Source organism: Xiphophorus hellerii, chromosome 21 (genome assembly GCF_003331165.1).
Source record: "Xiphophorus hellerii strain 12219 chromosome 21, Xiphophorus_hellerii-4.1, whole genome shotgun sequence".
In the NCBI taxonomy this organism is placed as follows: domain Eukaryota; kingdom Metazoa; phylum Chordata; class Actinopteri; order Cyprinodontiformes; family Poeciliidae; genus Xiphophorus; species Xiphophorus hellerii.
The window spans coordinates 14387104-14405499 of NC_045692.1; the positions used below are offsets into that span (position 1 = coordinate 14387104).

General features: G+C 39.4%; 1 protein-coding gene across 2 annotated transcripts in view; it reads right to left on the minus strand.

Annotated features, from left to right (window-relative positions):
• The window catches only part of arfgef1 (ADP-ribosylation factor guanine nucleotide-exchange factor 1 (brefeldin A-inhibited)), a 54062-nt gene that overhangs the window by 3037 nt on the left and 32629 nt on the right, over positions 1–18396 (minus strand). For both annotated transcript variants that reach the window (XM_032551175.1, XM_032551176.1), the window contains 25 exons: positions 16243–16477; positions 15097–15196; positions 14132–14271; positions 13201–13309; positions 10160–10361; positions 9954–10065; positions 8865–9070; positions 8640–8724; positions 8346–8511; positions 8109–8260; positions 7891–8019; positions 6866–7024; positions 5980–6124; positions 5803–5893; positions 5663–5703; positions 5367–5536; positions 4474–4625; positions 3571–3743; positions 2416–2576; positions 2197–2327; positions 1889–2018; positions 1660–1795; positions 1321–1459; positions 332–404; positions 49–208 (listed from right to left, as the gene is read on the minus strand). In XM_032551175.1, the coding sequence (XP_032407066.1) occupies positions 49–208; positions 332–404; positions 1321–1459; positions 1660–1795; positions 1889–2018; positions 2197–2327; positions 2416–2576; positions 3571–3743; positions 4474–4625; positions 5367–5536; positions 5663–5703; positions 5803–5893; positions 5980–6124; positions 6866–7024; positions 7891–8019; positions 8109–8260; positions 8346–8511; positions 8640–8724; positions 8865–9070; positions 9954–10065; positions 10160–10361; positions 13201–13309; positions 14132–14271; positions 15097–15196; positions 16243–16477 (3497 nt within the window). The remainder of the gene's footprint in view (positions 1–48; positions 209–331; positions 405–1320; positions 1460–1659; positions 1796–1888; positions 2019–2196; positions 2328–2415; positions 2577–3570; positions 3744–4473; positions 4626–5366; positions 5537–5662; positions 5704–5802; positions 5894–5979; positions 6125–6865; positions 7025–7890; positions 8020–8108; positions 8261–8345; positions 8512–8639; positions 8725–8864; positions 9071–9953; positions 10066–10159; positions 10362–13200; positions 13310–14131; positions 14272–15096; positions 15197–16242; positions 16478–18396) is intronic.

The window sequence follows — 18396 nt, forward strand, 5'->3', positions numbered from 1 at the left end:
GAAAGGAAACGGAGAGAGATGAGTATTCGTGGAAAATGGCCGACTCACTTGTTGAGGTCCTGCTTCTCGAGCCGTCCTCGAAGACGCCCGACGCCGAGCTGTGCTGACTCTGGCGGCGGCTCTCCATCGCGGCCCTGTCGCCGCTGCTGATGGAGTGCTGGTCGTCAGAGCGGGACTGAATGTCCACAGACTTCTGGGATATGGAGTCCTGAGATCAAAGCAGATTTTAGCTACTGCTATCCAACAAATATAAATAAACCCAAAATAAAAGGAGGGTAGAAAAGAACGACATCTGCATATCTTGGATAAACCGTACAAAAGATTTCCTCACCAGCTGTTTGTCAGTCAGGCTGTGTGTTGCAAAGTGCTCTCCTTCTGCTCCTGCTGGTCGCCACGTCAACAACCTTGAAATCAGAGAAAATTGATAAAAGACATCACATCAGTTTTTGGTGAAAATGTCAAAACTGTCGATAGGAAAAACAAGGTTAAAACTGCTTTAATTACAAAAATATTGATTTAGCTTTTGGTGTATTTTTGGTGCATTTGCAAGCAGAATATCTCAGCCCCTATTATGTTATGTACTGTACGTCAGAATAGCCCATTTCTTCTAAGGTGATAAAAAAAGAAAGCAAAAACAACAGAAAGAAAAAACAAACAAAAAAAGAAACAAAGAGAAAACCAAACAAATAAAGAGAATAACAAAAAAAAAAAAAAAAAAAAAGAAATTTAGATACAATATTTTGTTTTTCCATACTTATCCAGACATGGGAAATCATATATTTGAGATTTTATTTAAAAACTCTGTACAGAAGCAAAAGATGAAAGCATTGCCTGAGTTGTAGCAATACTCTGGACAGGACAGAACTAACTGTGAATCACAAATTATTTCCCCCCTTTGCAGACATGCAGACACAAAGCTGCACCAGTGCTTCCAGCCATGGCTATATGGAGCACCAATGATGCTGAAATTTGTGACCACTGTTTTCAGTGATGTTTCCAGTTTGAAACGCCCTGTAGAAGAGGGAGAGTTTTGTTTTCCCTTATATCATTTCATCATTTCTCCTTCCAAAAAACAAAAACTTTTCTACTACCCCCACCTCTCTGTGGTCTTCTTCATGTGAAAAAAGTGAGCTTGCCACATAAACGCCCTTCAATGTCGTTATTTATCGCTTCACTACATGAAAAAGTTATTCTATTATTCTAAACACCACTAGCTTGTAGCACTGCACTTTGATTTTGTTCTACAAACTAATTTTCAAGCAACAAATTCCTGCTGCATTCCTGCTGAGGAAGAAACTCCTTGACAGCGTGTCAGCTTACGAGTGGGGGATGGTGGTCTTGAAGATGTCCAGCATGCAGTTACACGTCTTGTCCCAGGTCTCGGCGGAGAACTTCTCCCCGTTGAGGATGACCACGTTTTCTAGGCAGTTGGTGCCTGAACGGGCCAGCTGCTCATTATCTGCAGATGAAAAGGCATAGACACAGGAAGTGGATTTTATTATTATTATTTAGTTTATGATAAACGCGACGTGGACTAATTTTGTTTGGAGTACAGGTTCGTAAAACAAACAGTCGAACATTTACAAAAAAAATCTTCTCTTTCTGATCTGGTGAAAATGCTAACGCCACCTGTAAAAGCCCCCCAACAAATGCACTCACCTTGCTGCACACACCAGTAGAGCTGAGCCAGGATGTCATCCAACAGGAGTCCATTGAGGGACTCAAAGTACTGGGTGAAAACGTCACAGATGGCATAAAGTGCATGGTTGCATGTAGTGGTCATCCACTCTGCTTTCTGAAGGTTTTCACAACAAAAGCTTTAGTGAGCATGCTTCACACGCGAGAACTAAAACGAAGAAGCTGCAGAAAGAAAAGACTTGTCTGTTACCTCGGTCTGCTGCTCCGGTAGCTTCATGTTGTCGAAGATCCTGAAGACGATTCTGAACAGGTCCTGCCACCAGTGTTTCTCGAAGGTATGCCCATAGGTCTTCATCACTTCAAACATCACCGTGAGGCCCCTGCAAGAGCAACGCAAACACACTCATCCACTGCACAGGTCTAAAAACACATATGCAAGTTCTTTCTCTTGTTTTATATCAATTACAAACAGTTTTGCATTTAAAATCCCAGTAAGGTGACAAAATTTGGAAAAGTCAAAATGATGAACTTTGTGATTGGAAGGTTAATCCCACCTACCTGGTTCTGACATCCAGTTTGCACCTGTTGATGATGCAGGAGAGCTCAAACAGGATGGGGAACCACCCTCGCACCCACACCCGGTCCTCGGGGGCTACATTCATGTCGTCACTGGTGTAGTCTTTGAAGGCCTGCCGGGGACGAAGAAACAACGAGTTCAAAATTAATCCTTACATTTTTTTATAGGTAGGATTCAGACTTCATCTGGCCGACATTGACCTGGGGTCTCTCTGAGACGTATTTGGCGCAGTGGCGGATGAGGCGGATTGCTTCCATGCTGGTGTCTGGGAAAGAGGCGTTGCAGGCGAACTCCGAGAGACACTTGACGGCGTCCTGGAAGGAATCGATGGTGGCTGCAAAGTGCTTCTCGAATACATTCGCTGAGGGAGGTTTAAACAGCAACACACAAGTGGAGGAGAAGAGAAGTTAAGAAAAACAGACTTTGGTTTAAAGTTCAATCAGATCTTCTGACCAGCTGACAGATTTGTTCAGGTACTTTTTCCAAAATCTAAGTCTTGTCTCTAACGATGTGATTACGTATAACTGAACTCTTTTGAAAAAATATACAATTTATTTTATGTATACATTACAAATGTGCATAAAGGATTCAAAACTTGTTGTTATTGTTTTTCATTAAATCAAACAGGAAATGCTTTTATTTTGAATGACCTGAAGGGTGTTTGTAGACAAAGCCACATCCACAAGACAAGCCTCTTTCATTGAGGGACTGAATATTTATAAAAATAACACATTTAAAAAATACATATATATATGTAATTATTTAAATATGCAGTTAGATATGTGATTAAAATAACGTTTATTCATATACAAAAAATATGAGGAAACATGAATTCTTTTGGACATAAATAGAAGTAGTTATTTTGTTTTCTACCTTACCCATCCAAGTTAGTGGGTGGAGCTAATGCTGCTACAGTCAAAATAATTGGTTCCTAGATGACTTCCTGTTCAATTTAACTAATCAGATGTTAGGGGCTATTAAACTAAAAATACAGCAACTACAAAATAAGTTAATCCTGAAATGGATATAAGCATCTTTAACATATGATGTTGAATTATATCAATGACATTCAAATATTATTGCTTATTTGACAAATTCCTGATGCTTATCATGTTTATTTGTTCAATACTTTCACCCCCAGTTTCATTTAATCTAAACTGCAGCGAGTCACTCACTTTCATACCTGATTATATAAGAAATAGACTCCAGAGTCAAGTCCCAAATCTTTAGAGAACGAGTCTTAGTCGGGACTAGCGTGTTTTGTCATCTAGTTTTGAAGCTCGAGTTGCCATTTCTGCCGCATGACTGAAGGGGACGACATGAAACAAGTTTGGACACAGGAGTGTTGGACTCACTGACGATGTGGCCGGTGGTCTGGAAGGCCAGCTCCACGATGCTCTCGTCCTGGTCGGACGCCGCCAGGTGAAACACTGAGAAGATGTTCTTCCAGCCTGAACGGATGTTGGCAGCCTGGGAGTTCACCATCTGAGCTATGCAGCGCACCACCATGTCTCTGATGGTGGGAGACCTGGGTGGAGGCAAGATCAGATGGAGGGGAAAAAAAGGCAGAGAAAAGGAAAAAATGGGATGTGAATGTGTTAAATCAACTGAAATGATGATAATTTGTCTGTTTATTGATGCAGATTAGCTGTAAAAGCGCTTGATAAAATCCCCAGGCTCATTTTAAGGTAAAGTGGTTATTACAGCTTGACCTCAGCTGGTTTGTTGCAGCAACTGTTTCCATAGAGACAAGCAACTGTACCTGCTCAGAGAGCATGAATGGGAGGAAATCTCTGCCTCTTCTAGCCATCTCTCTCTCACACACACAAACAAACTCTAATGGACTCCACACTCTGCCTGGTTTACATTGCCGCCAGCCGTCTCCTCCCTGCTGCCGTCTGTGAGCGGATTCTTGTTTAAACTCCTGGTTCTTGTCAGAAATGTGTTGCAGTGAAACAGCCTTTAGATTTTCACATGCTGCATGCACACCCCTGCAAAATCACCAACTAAATAAATCTGTCTGGTTTGTAAATGACTGCACTTAAAAACCATCTCAAACCAAACAGACGGGGGGGGGGGGGAAGCCTTTCATGTGAATTCAGTGGAGAAGTAATGCAAGAAGACTGAAATGGGTCAGCTGAAATGTTGGCAGGAGTCAGAGTGAAAAAACAAATCCACTCATAGCTTCAGGGAGGAAAAGACAGGAAAAATGATGTGACAGAAAAAAAGGCTCGGTGCCAGTGGCTCTGGGTTTGTACCTGTTCTTCTTCATGATGTGCTCGAACGGCCTCAGAAAGTCCTTCTGGAAGCGGAAGTTAGCCAGCTCCCCTTTCTCCAGGAACTTCATGGACAGCTGCCTGAGAGAATCGACGGCAAAAATTGCTACATCTTCATTGGGATTACAGCCAACCTGCAGAGAGAAAAATAACATTTCTCAGATTTAGTGTTACACATTTTCTGTTCAACAAATCATCAGGCTTCTCAGAGCAAACTGGAGGAAAGAAGAGAAACTGTTCAACATGTGGGATGTAAAAAATATTTAGAACGGAAGATGATTATTTAAAAAAGAGCAACTGAAACATTGGACAAAAAAAAGCAAAATGTCTAATTTGGGTGTGCAAATAAAATAAAATAAAATGTTGATCGCTATTTGAATAGGAAAAAAAAAATCATATTTATGTTCTTTAATTTTAAATCAAACAACCAAAGCAGGTATATATTTTTTTACCTTTAGAAATTTTAAGGCTTTGTATATTTTTACTTGCACTACTTTATTCACTGAAAAAAAAAATCCAATCAAATTTAAACTTTAGGTTTTAGAAAATAATACATTTTAAAAATTGAAAACGATTATTTGTTTACTGCTGACAAAATAAATAGATTAAAAAACAAAAATTGTGATATTTATTTTCCTACAGAAGTGCTTTACTGCCAGAGTTAAGAAACAAATTCAGGAGCAGTATCTTGCTTAAACAAGAAAACTCTCCTTTTAGTGATATGTATCTCTCATTAAAACCAAAATATACTCTCTTTCATAGAAGGAAGGTAATAATAGCCAAACAACAACACCTCTTGGGAGAGTAACACAAGAACAAAAGGAAGGAAACGAGGAAAGAGAACCTGAGGGGGTCGCTCTGTTTCGCACACCCACCTTATTGAAGTGGTCTCCGATCACCTCCCAGATCCTGGACCACTGCAACCTGATGCGGCCCATGTTGTAGTAGGAGATCTCCACGATCTTTTGCAGGCTGAACATGCGTGGATGTGTGGGCGAGGCCAGCTCATCCATGGACACAGCACACAGCCAGCGCACAAAATCCACTGACAAACAGATAAAAATCACCCCAATGAGAAAAAAAAAAGAAGTGATTTGAACAGGAAGATGAATCGCAACAACACAGGAAATCCAACAGTCCTTGAAGCACAAAAGAGAAAGTCTTGACTCACCTATTGCGTTACCGTCCAATCTGGTGGAGCCTGTGAAGATCCTGAAAACATTGGAGAATAAGATGTGAAGTATCGTGTCTACATAAGTGCACAGGAGGAGACCTGGGAGGTAAATGAGTGGAGAAATAACAGATCCATACCTGTCCACAGCCACCACCACGCTCTGAGAGCTCGTCTCACCAATGGACTCCTGAATGCTGGCAATCTGCTTACGGTCTACTGTTCCCCCAACTACAGAGAGAACCACATGGGAGTAGTTCTACTGTCAGATCTATAGCAGTATTCTGTTTGTGACGGACTGAAACGTTTCTACTGACCTAAACCCAGGTACTCGTCGTTGTTCTGCTCCTTGGTGCTGGTGATGAAACCCTCTTTCCCCCGCACCGTCCCTGAGATGTAGCGCGCCTTCACCCCCGTACCAATCAGCTGAGCCAGCTCCAGCTGACTGATGCACTTCATGATCTGAGAAGGAGGGAAAAAAATGGTCATGAAAGGCCTAAGGAAGGAAAACGAACTACTGCGCACTGCTAAACCAATCACACCTCTTATAGACACAAACTCCAACATATTTTATTGGATAGAACACCACAAGGTATTGCATAATTGCAAAGTGGCTGACAAAAATAAAGACCTCATAGGTTTTTTTTTTAAAGAGGATTAGAGCATAAACTCTCATGAAGAGGCAAAGAGAGCATCAATCAGAAAAGCAACCAAGAAGCTCATGGTGATTTTCCATATCAGTGGCAGGTTAGCTGTCCACACTTGATGGAAAGATAAAGAAACTGCATTAAAGGTTTAGAATGGTCACCTTTGCTGCACGTTCTTCCTTCTCTCTCTCTTTGCCCATTTCCTGTCTAAATACAGCAACTAAATGCCACTAGTGCCACAAAAATCTTTAAAACAAAAACACGTTATAACGCAAATTTTTGCAGTTATGACTCAAGTTATGTTTGATGACTGATCAATAAAGAACAAATATGAATAGACTACGTTGTTTCTGCTGACAACCAGGATGTTAGGTTGACCTTTGACCTTCTAAACACCTAAAACTTGCCGATTACTGCATGTTGCGTTTACATCAAGCATTGAGAAAGCATTTTAAATGTGTATATGAATAGTTTTGTGTGTTTTCCAGCTGTTTCGCCTGACTGATGCACATAGTCTACTGAATGGTTCTGAAAGTTCTCACAAACTGATGCAGACCTCATGCCAGGAGTTGCCCAGGTAGTTGCCATCCGTGTGTGCCACAGTGATCAGGGTCTTGATGGTGTCGATGTTCTTCTGCTTCATTTCTGCGATGCCGGAGCTGGCCGTCAGCAGGGTGAACCTGGCCAGAGCCTGAACGTAAGCATCCCTCTCCAGCTGTTCAAAAACAAAAACAATGTTTTTATGGCAATTTTTGTAAATTCTGGTCATTTAAGTACAAAACATTTACTTGAAATTCCAGAGAGCCATCTAACTAAACAATATCTTTAACATTTTATATGGAACACGTTTCATACTGAGACCAATTATTTTGATGATCATAGCTAGCAGCTAATGAACAACCAAAATCCAGTTTTTCAGCAAATAATGCATTACATAACACCAATGAAAGTAATATAGAAATGTGATGCAGATAATCACTGGCACAGAAGGTCATTGCTAAATAAGAAAGCTGTTCAAAGAGTGTTGGCAGAAAATTGAATGAAAAGAAAAAAATGCAAGACAAAGATGCAAACAAGTTACAATTACAAGTTTTATTCTGGAAATTCCCACTAAAAACATCAAAATACATAGAAATAAAAATTGAAATATATATCGATTAGTGTTATAAACTAAAGTATGACTGTTTTCGATTTGAATTTCTGAAATAAATAAAAACTTTTGTAATGATTCATTATAATGAATCTTAATTCTGGATTAAAGAGAGCTTTGATGCAATTATAAGATGTGAAATTATTCCGATTACATTTGTTGGTGTGTGTTTTCAACATTAAAGCAAATAAATAAATAAATAAATAAATAAATTTGACACAACCTTAAAATTATTACCTGACAAATGGAAGAGGAAAGCATTAATATAAATGCAACTCAAGATAAAAAAAACACGTTTATTAAAAACATAAGGAATAGAAACTAAAAGATGTTTCCAAAATCAATTTATGCAGACTTGAAAAGTGATCAAATCCAGTTCTATAAATATTCTGCGCAAGAAGCCTGTATTGCAGTGATCCAGGGTGCTGTACCTGTATGGAAAAGATGCATGCTATCCTGATGGCGCAGCGTATTCCTTCGAGACACAGCGAGGCCACTTCAGTGTCGTCACAGTCCTGCAGGCCGACGCTGAAGGCAGCCAGGAAGGGCGTCCACGCCAGCTGAGAAGCGTCACACACAGATGAGGCTTCCACGCCGGATTTAGCCATCTATATTCCCAGCGGGGTGTGAGGAATCTCAGGTGAAATACCTTGAACATGGGCCTGACGTGCTCCAGATGCGTGGCGCTGGTGAAGGGGGCCTGGACGTGGCTGACGGCCTCCATCAGAGCTTTGGCCGTCTTGGCCATCTGCTCCATTTCCACGTTGTAGAGCAGACGCCTCTGCTTCTCGCTGGCCACACCTGCACACAATTCAGATTCAGACATCAATTCAACCCAGATCAGCAGGGATAACATGTCGTTTGTCGATATGATGTTCAGACTCACTTTGCTTGTTGGACTTCATGGTGAGCTCTTTTGTTTCCTTCATGGCAATCTTCTTCCCTGCGATCTCATCGTATATGGCTGAGAGATACTCCTCAGGCAGGTCTTTGCTGTCATTGATGCCGCGGTTCATCTTGATGTACTGTTCTTTTGTCATTTTATTCTTCACCTTTGAAGAATACAGCAATAAAAAAAAGTCAAGACTGGCTTATGCTCAGCACACTTCACTGATATTTAAAGGGACAGTTCTTGTCTAAACACCAAAACCCTGCAGCTTCCTTGAGGTGGACGTCTTACCTGCGGGCTGTGGAGGTCTGTTGTCAACATGATGATTGAGTAGGCGAGAACATATGCTGTGTCTGCACTGGCAAAGAGTGTTTGTCTGGAGCAATAAAAACAAAACGAGGATAACGGGTGAGCAGGATAAACGACCTGCAAAGGTAACCACATCCTTGAACTTCTCTGGTTTCCTTTCTGTTTTGTAAAAAAGAAAAAATAAATAAATAAGCGAATTAAACTCACCCCTGATTGCATTCCAGGTATCTTGCTGCAAATTTCTCCATAAGCCGGTCGATCTTCTGGGCCTCGCCAGGGAGCCGGAAGCCCTCCAGGAACATCCTTAGAGCGGAAACAAAGTCTTTGCCCTGGAAGTCCATTTGATCCACGTAGGCGTACATGACCTCTTTATTGAAACGGTCGTTATCGCCGAGGAATTCACCCACCTGAGTCTAAACAGAGCAACGACACAGAGGTCAGGCTTCACTTCGCATTACTTCGCAAATGTGCATTATACCTGCACATTTACACACAGTGCTCAGGTCCGACACTGTGACCCTGCAGAGTGAAACACAAGCTGTCTTAACGATTAGCAAAGAGTAGCAAATCAGGGCAGATTGTTTTTATTTGATGCAGTAATTAGTGCAGTTATTAATGCTGCACTAATCATGGTGCCAAACAAAGGTTTTGCAATAAAAAAATAGTTCAATTACAGTCATTATATTAAATTACTTTTAATTCTGATTTACATACATACAATCACATTTTAATTACATCAATTTTAATCTAAGTTTATACATTAACAGTTTTTTTTTTTTTTTAAGTTTTTTACCTACTGTAGGCAGCATTTGATGTGAGCTTAATTTTGTTTTGTCTAGAATCAAGACGGGTAACTGGAATACTCGCAACATATTTTCATGTAATTTTAGGCAGAAATTAACAATATTCAGCTGAAACGGCAATAAAGTATTTTGTGATTGCATTACCGTTACAGCTTTCATTATTAATATAATTGTTGTTGAAATCTGCAGAGTACAAATTTAACTTATACAATTATTTTATTCATACATAAATATATACATTCATGTTATTTTATTTGACTAACTTGTAAGTTTTTACTGCACAAGAAATTGTTCTTGGATTGTTATGATCATTAACAAGTAAAGATGATAATATAACATAATCAGAAAAAACGAATTGCCTAATTCTCTACGTCTCAGAGATTTGGTCTGGTTAATAAATTATTTCTGCAACAAATCGTATTATTTTGAAAGTATTCTAGTGTCTACGTATCTTTACTTTCTACTTTTACCTAAAACGAATTGTTTTTTTTACCGAGTCAAGCCTTTCCTCCTGGTGCAAGAACTGTGCAAGATCCTCTGGGGTTGTACCCAGCATGCCTTGCTCTTGAAGGTACTGGATTCCTCTCTTTGGTTTCTTGTTGAACCTGAGGAACACACAAACAAGTAAAGCTAAACTCAGCTACGGTTAACTCGTTCCATGTTCATCGGAATACAGAGTTATAAATTCACTGGACTCACAGGTCAATCCCCTGTTCGATGATCTCCTTCTGCTGCTTGAGAACTTCAAACTGTTCGGGGTTGTCGGTGCCGGACATTTGTGTGCTGTAGCTACCGATGCCAGACGAGGCCGTGGAGTCCAGGGAGTTGATGCTGCCGTAGCGGTTTATGCTCTCTGTGGCCTTGGTCTCTGAGCTGTCCTGCTCTGAAGGTTTCTCCTGGCCTGAAGAGCAAAAATAAAAGGAAATAAAGCCAATAATTTAGAAAACAATAACTATTGTTTTGTTGAGAAATGTCTGAATCTGACCACGCTTTAGGTCAAAAATCCCCCTCTGACTAACAGAACTGTACAGAGGTTGAAAAAAAATTGTCAAGGTGAAAATAATTTAAAAAGGTGAGTGGAAGGCTGTTTGAAAGAACAGACAGATTGAGGAAGAACTGATGAATAAAGTGCTGGATGAAGAAATAGGCAAACATGAGTGAAAATATGAACTGGTGGGTGGATGGTTGGTCAAATGGATGGACGATCGATTTATCAGATGGACCTCAATAAAATGTAATTATTTATCCATTTTCTATTTTCTTTTTCTGTAAACTACACATTTCCTGTAGGAACCCTGAACACATGACTACAGCCTAATAACTCCCAGAAACGCACACCTACCTAAACAGACACATAAAAGCTGTAATGCAAAGCAGCATTTGTGCTCTGGATGTTCTCTAAAACACTGCAGGCAGTGAAAAAGGCGAAGAAATGTGAGCTGAAGGTCAAGAGAGTTGGTTTATTAATCCATGAGAGAAGACCTCAAGGATACACTGCTGCTGCTGGAACAGGTTCACCCTGTAACCCGGGCTGGATCCAACTGAGGCGTCTGATTACCCAACGGAAACTCTTTAAAACATTCAGGACAGCCTCGCAGACATGTTGGCACACCTCAATATTTGCCATTCTTAAAACACGGACAACACAGCAAAAGAAAAAGAGTATCGGGACGCCAGCCGTCTGTAGCAACTAGATGTGTTTCTATTACATATTTGAATCCATTCAGAGAGTAAAACTATGCCGAATATAACCTGGTTTGGATGTTACTTCAGGTCTCAACAGGTTAAGTCAGACCAAACATGGTTCTGGTTACAGCGTAACCTACACCACTCAAGTTATATAACAGAACCAGACATGGGCTTGTATCTGGTTTCAGAGTTTACCATTGTTTTAAAGAAATTCTCGATTTCAAACAAATGCTATTTCTTTTCCTCAAACTGTTCTGGTGTTATGAGACCATGTGAGAGAAATGCTCTCATTTTCTACTAGAGGAAAACTCTCACAGATCCCTGTAACTTACTAAAATAACCAAAAGGCGTTTTAAGGCTGCATAGGAACCCTGTCTTAGGGTCTGTGTTGTGATGTTTGATAGAGTGTATCCCAGTATAGATACACTCTGAGTTATTCTGGAGTGAGGCATGCTGCATGTCATATTGAAAGCTGCTGACAGACTGTTATGCTGAAACAGGCCTTACCGAGACAATGGAAAACTACCTAAATCACAATCACAAAGGGTTTAAATCGGAGCTATTTTAACACACATTCTACTAAACACTCACTACTGTTCCAGTTTACCTGCTCTTGCTTTGAAGTTATTCAGAAATATGAGAGTAAAGACAAGAAACCATTACAAGCAAGGACCTGGCATGCTGCTGTAATAGAATTCAGTCTAAAATGTAAAACTTTCTAACCTCTACCAACACTGTCAGCAGAGCAAATTCAGCATGCAGGATTTTAATGTGAGCTGTTGTTTGTATGCTAATGAGCTGTCGTGGGTTTTTGGCAGAGTAATATCCCTGACAGTCAACAAAGCTGCCTCTGCCGCTTGGCTCTGACAGCTTAGCCCCAGGCTGGCCTGTGGATACTTCCAGAGGCTTAAGGGATATCTTTTCAGTCCTTTCTCAGAGTTTCAGCTTCATCTTAGTTCGGGTTCCTCCTTCAGCTAACGACAAATCCTCCTCTGTGCACAAGACCCAGCAGCCCGTCTCGCAGAGAGGATATGCTCCACGTGTCACAGATTGCTGCTTCATCACAGTTCAGTGAAAGGTACTGCTCTTTTTCAGGGTCTGAACTTCCTGGATTAGCCTCTATGTGCTGAAGCATTATCTCCCCGCCTCCTGTGGCTGGAACAGAGCCGATGAGTGCTTGCTTTTCCTCTTCTTTCCTTCTTTCCAGTGGTCAATCCTACAGCTGACTGCGGCTATGCTGAAGGGTACAAGCCTTATCTCAAACTCCTGTTAAGACTCTGAGGGGAACTGAGACCGATCCAGTTAGATTATGGCCAAAATCTGCTTTTAACCTTCCCTGTTTTACAGTCTACTGCAGGAAAGGAAGCAATATGGAGGGCTCTGCTCAATGTGAGAAAACTAGAACATTACAGTGAGAATTGCTTAAGGCTTTATTAAGGTTATAAACAAACAAACTGCGTCTGACAAGTCTAGATTCAGAACCGTATTATGTACCAACTGCATATTGTACAGTTACAAGTATCAGCTTTTTTTCAATGTAGCCAAACCTTTAAATCCTCAGGAATTAATAGATTTGCACATCCTTCCATGCATGTATACTGCCACAAAAATACTTAATCCCTTTCCCTGTGCCAATAACTGCAGGCGCAGCACACACGCATCAAGCTTCGGTCACTACAGTAGCTTCTCCTCACCTGGAGGGGTTTGGTTCTAGTGTCTGCTAAAAGTATTATGGAAGCTGAAATGCTATAAGCATTTTGGATCCATTGTTAAAGCAAAGTGATGGTACATGCAGCTCAGTTTGCCACACATTTGCAATACATTGTGCATAGTTTTCTACAGCAAACTCAGTGTGTATATTTGAAAGACCGTAGATCTTTAACATAGATCACACTCCCATGTCTAGCCTGTCTAGCCTGTTAGAAACAGGATTTCTGACATTATTGAATCTGCAAGCTGATAATTAAAATGATCAAACCAAACAAACAAAAAGTTACAAATGTCCTCGTGCTTTGGGTTTCACTGCAGCCAGTATCACATAAATGACTCACCTAGGCTGGTCTGGGAATTGGGGTTGACGTACTGGTCTTTGCTCCATTCTACCATACATTTTAGGATGGACACTAGACATTCAAGGCCTTTCTTTCTTAGAGTCAGCTCCTGGACAAGAATATAAAAAACATAAACAAATAATCAGTAAAACTTTTCATGCTGTCTTAGTGAGATGGTTTGGGAATAAATTATGGTTCTGCTAAAAGGCTGGAAATAGTTAATATCTTTCCTTGATGTAACTAACTCTGTTTTGTCACTTCATTTAGTGCAAATTCTGATTAGTTGGTCCTGGCGGTTAAAGCCGAATGGCTAGTCTGAGAATGGCTAAAACCTTGAAAACCTCAGTGGGTTTTTGCACAGATTATTTTTCTGGGAAACATGTACTAAGAATCAAACATTTAATCCTTTCCAGTTACTAAATACCAGATAGAAAAAGTAGACAGCGTAAAAATCAGTAACACTGTGTTGACATGGGTATTTGTGATATTTTGGATTTCTACTTTGGTAGTTTAAACTCAGTTGCTCTGAGTTTAAATTGTTTACAAGTTCAGTTCTCAGTCTGTGTTTCAAAGGAAGTCTAAGGGTGGGGCAATGCCTCTGACCTACTTTTAACGTCTAAATAACTGTCAACTTCTGTGTAAATAACTTCCAAATTACAGACATGATGAAGTTTTATAGGTTCAGATAAACCATTGTGGCATTTTTGAGATTTATAGATGTCAATTTTGGTCTTGGTCCCTCTCTAACTCATCAGCTTCCCTCTACAGCATCAACTAATCTGGGATTACGATAAACGAAGAGTGTTGTGTATTGTAGGTACAATATTAAGTGTTTATAACCTTTTAACAGTACCTTACTTCATAAATTCTGAACTATCCCTGTAAAGCAGCCACAGAATAGATGAAGTACATCAGGAAAATAAAAATTCACCTGTTGGGGTGTTGTGCCGAGCTCGTGGCCTCCGCGGCCCTGGGCTATTTTTGAGAGGTCGTTGACCAAGCGCTCAAATATATTAGCAGCATTCAAGTCACAGTCGTAGTTCACATAGATGTCCACCACACTTTGGGCATCTGAACAGGACAGAAGGGAGGAGTTTGATTACAATTTTTTTCACAAAGCTTCAGGAAATCATAGAAACTACTTATAAAGTTGCACGCTCAAAGAATTGATTTTGAAACCACAAAAAAATTGTGATTAAAGTAGAAATTACAAGATTACAGCCAGTGTTTTCTCCGGCTGTGTTTTAGTAACGCACTGCTGCTCTGTTGTTCTACAACTTCCCTCAAATTCAGACTATTAAGGTGTGAAAATCTGAAGTTGTCATGTACATATAACTCAATAAAAATTTATTGTTTAAAATCTGCAGTTTGCAAGCTACATGTCTGTTCAGCAGCAGTCTACAGGCAGGTATTAGAGGAACATTAAGTAACCACCAGGTAATATTAGTTTATTATACTCCTTATGTAATTATTGGTATAAAAAAGTTTAATATTCTGCTAAGTATGCACTAAAATTTTTTAATACAAGTAAAATAATTTTTTGTTTCTACATGTAAGTACATATCAAAAAAGACATAAATCAACAAATGCTACAAACAACAAATGTTACGCAGTTGTAAAACAGCTTATTTTAATATAGCATCAAAAATAATTGTTTCTTTTACACTTTAAAGGAAAGAAATTCAATAACATGACTTCTGTGTGAATACAGAGGTGCTTTGGTATTTTTGTAAGCTAAGAAAACATGATGATCTCACTCAGACCCAACCCTACTACTGTCTTTCAAAAATACTTAATTTTCAAAAGTTAACTTAATTATATATCAGGTCAATATTATTCCACCTGTAGTGTTGCAGTAGAAAAATAAAGCAAAAAAAAGAAAAAAGCAGAGCAAACCTGCACATATTCTGGTGAGTGTTTGGATGACCATCCACTTGTGGTCATAAGAGCTTGTGGACGTCTCAAGTATGTACAGGAAAATCTCTTTGAAGAACACCTGCAAAGAGAAGAGTTTATTGCATTTCCATTGAGAACCAGGCAAAAGGAGCCATCGCAACTCCGCAACACAAAACAAGAAGAGCCGACAGATCAGAGATCCTGGAAGCAGGAAGGCCGGTTAATTTGGCCGAGATGAAAGAAGAACAGGTAGAACTCCTCACTTCATGTCCTAAATGACTTTAGAAATACTGCTAATTTTGGTTGAGTGTTTTTTTTTAATTCATCTTATTAAGTACTCACTTTAAAGTTTTCCAACAAGGCAACTGAAGAAATGCGTTTCCCCTTTGGGCACTGACTTGTTTTTCAGGCAAGAAAAAAAAAATAGCCGAGACCAATCGTCTTTTTCTACTGTTTCCAACAAAACCTTTTTTGATCCTAAGTTATATTTCAATGAACAAAAACAATCTTAGCATACCAATAATTATGCATCACCCATTTGTAAAGGAGTTGAAAAACAGCCTTATATTTAATAATTCATATTTTGGCCATATGACTTGATTTTACTTTAGGTCTTTAGTTAATGCTTCCTTTTGTTGCCTTCAATTAGGTATTTTATATTTCATGTGAAAATTTGAACATAGATCATCATACAAATGACTAATTTACAACGTTGTCTTTCAAACACTATTGAGTTTGCTTGGAACTTGGTCTCAAGTTTACTATTTGGAGCTCCATAAATTTAAGCTTTGCTTTAGGAAATTTCAACCGTCTCCTGCCAAAGAGAGTGTTTGTTTCTTTCTTTGGCAAATCAATTAACAAAGGACAGTGGAATTTAATTATATACTTAGATTTTTTGGCACTAGTTGCCTTTATTGACAATTACCAGACAGAAAAGAGGGAGAGAGAAAGTGGGGAATACATGCAGCAAATGTCTCAAGAGCAAAAAAACGATCTTTTGGCTGAATTTAGGTTTTCTCCGTGTACTTATCTCGCAAGATTTTTTTTATTTTATTTTACACAGACAATAAGCTTGCTATTTAAGCTGTCAGTAGAGCTTGCAATAAAAAGAAAACTTTACTAAATAGACAAATGCAAACGTTTTACCTCGATTTGCATCTTGAGGTGGGTCTTAAAGTGGGAGAGCAGGGTAAGGAAGATGGAGAGAGAGAGCTCAAAGACTTCAGGCACAGAGGAGACACCGTTCTTGGACAGCGCCACGCACAAATACTGCTTGATGGCGTTTATGAACATCTCGTTGGTCTTGAAGATGGGCCCGGCATTCTGCAGGATGGACAGCAGAAGCTGCAGAGACAACACCTTTGATCGCAGCTCGTGGGACCTGAGGCAGTCACATGAAGACAATTTGTTAGTCTTTATATTAAAGGTTAAACAACTGCTTAGTTTGTAGTAATCTGAGTCAGTTTAACATGTAGGTCAGATGATTCAGCAGCGCTCCATGAGATGTTGCATCAGATGATGTTTTAGAAACATCATTTAAATCTGCTTTAAGATTCTCCACAGCTTCTTTCCCAATGTTTCTACTGTGTTCTTTGGTCTTTATAGCGGAAAACAATGTCCTTGAAAGGAATTTACAACTAATTACATGGAGAAAACTCATGAGGATGTGTGTCTGCAGCAGAGAGTTAAAAATCATCAGCAGGATTAAAAGAAAATGCTCTGCGGGTCACAGTCACAGATCGTCTGCATGCACAACCTCCATCTGTCTGCAAAGCTCTACTGTAGCAAAAGGCTCTGGGAAAGAAATAACCAGATTCAGCTAATTTATATGCTGACTTTAAATGCTCCTTTGCAATGCTTTCCTTTCTTTGTCTGCTTTCCATTTCTGGAAAGCAGTAAAAATGGAGGACCTAAGTGCCAAAACAATAACATCCTTTTACTTTTTAAGCAATTTCTTAGATGAGATCCAACTTAAGTTTTATGACTGCAAGCAATTTTACTGCCAAGAAATGCTTTCTATAATTGATTTTTAGTAGAAAATAAATGAAAACATTTAAAAAAGAAGCTCTCTTGTAGAGCAGTAAGGACTGAAATCTTAGAGAGGCTTTTAACAGCATTTATGTTAGTATGTAGTAATGGAAAGCATCTGTAGTGTTTAAAAAAAATAGACGCAACCTTCAGATTCTCGCTATGAATTTAGCCGCCAAACGGCCTTGGAAATGAAAATCCATTTGGACAACAAAGCAGAAAAGCTGAAAAGAAAGAGAAAAAAAACAGAATAAGAGTAATTTGGACAAACTCTTATTGGAAGGTGGGGTGTGGCAGCATTTAGAGGTGAGAACAGAAGATCAGATGCGTCAATGGTGATCGCAGACGCAGATCCAAAGTCATTTGCTCTAGTTAAGCTGTAGACACTTCACATGTTCAGTGTGCATCAAGTTGTTCAGGTGTGACTGAGTGAAATATCTGGCAAATAAACCTTTTTAGGAGAGCAAAGATTTCAGTCTGATCCAGACACAGCATGTCAGCCTTCGCGAAGCGCTCCATTATACCAGAACCGTATCCAAAGCCATTCAAAAAGCAGCTTGGATAACATTTCTTTGACACAGATTTGTTGAAATTAAGAATAAATTGGCTGGAAAACAGTAAACAAATAAGAGAGTCAGAATGGAGTTTTAGGTAGAAGCCTGAGGCAGAAAATCCTGATTCCAGAGAAGGTGCAGCTATCAGTACAATCACATTTCCTCTGAGTGAAGCGTGGCCAGGGGAAATATTAAATTGGAGCAAAAAATAAAAAGTAAAAATCATTCATTTTGCATTTGTGGTGCTTTGAAAAGTAAAGAGGAAGGATGAAAAGGGCTCCAGTGTTTCATGACACAAGGAAGTGATTCAGAAAATTCTGATTGATGTCTCATTGCCTCCATAACCAATGGAAACCAATGAAAAAACACCACAATCTGAGTGATCCTCATTTTAAACCATGATTCATGATGTCTGTAGTCAGACCTGCAGCTTAGAGGAAGGATAAAAAAAAAAACAAACAAGGCATTAAAAGGCCTTTTCATGAAGCCTACGCTAGGAATAAAAATCACAAAAAGTCCAACTCTCAGGTTTTAAGCAATTTAGAGTAAAACTTGGCAATTAGATGTTAAATCCAACAGCTAAATGAACTGGGAGTCTCCATTAGATGCTGATCAATAAATTGGTTACACAAATCAAGAAAGTATAGAAGAGTAAAAGCACATCTAATAAAGTAAACTCTTCTAAGCTGTAGAAAATCCTTACAAGGATTGTTATCCT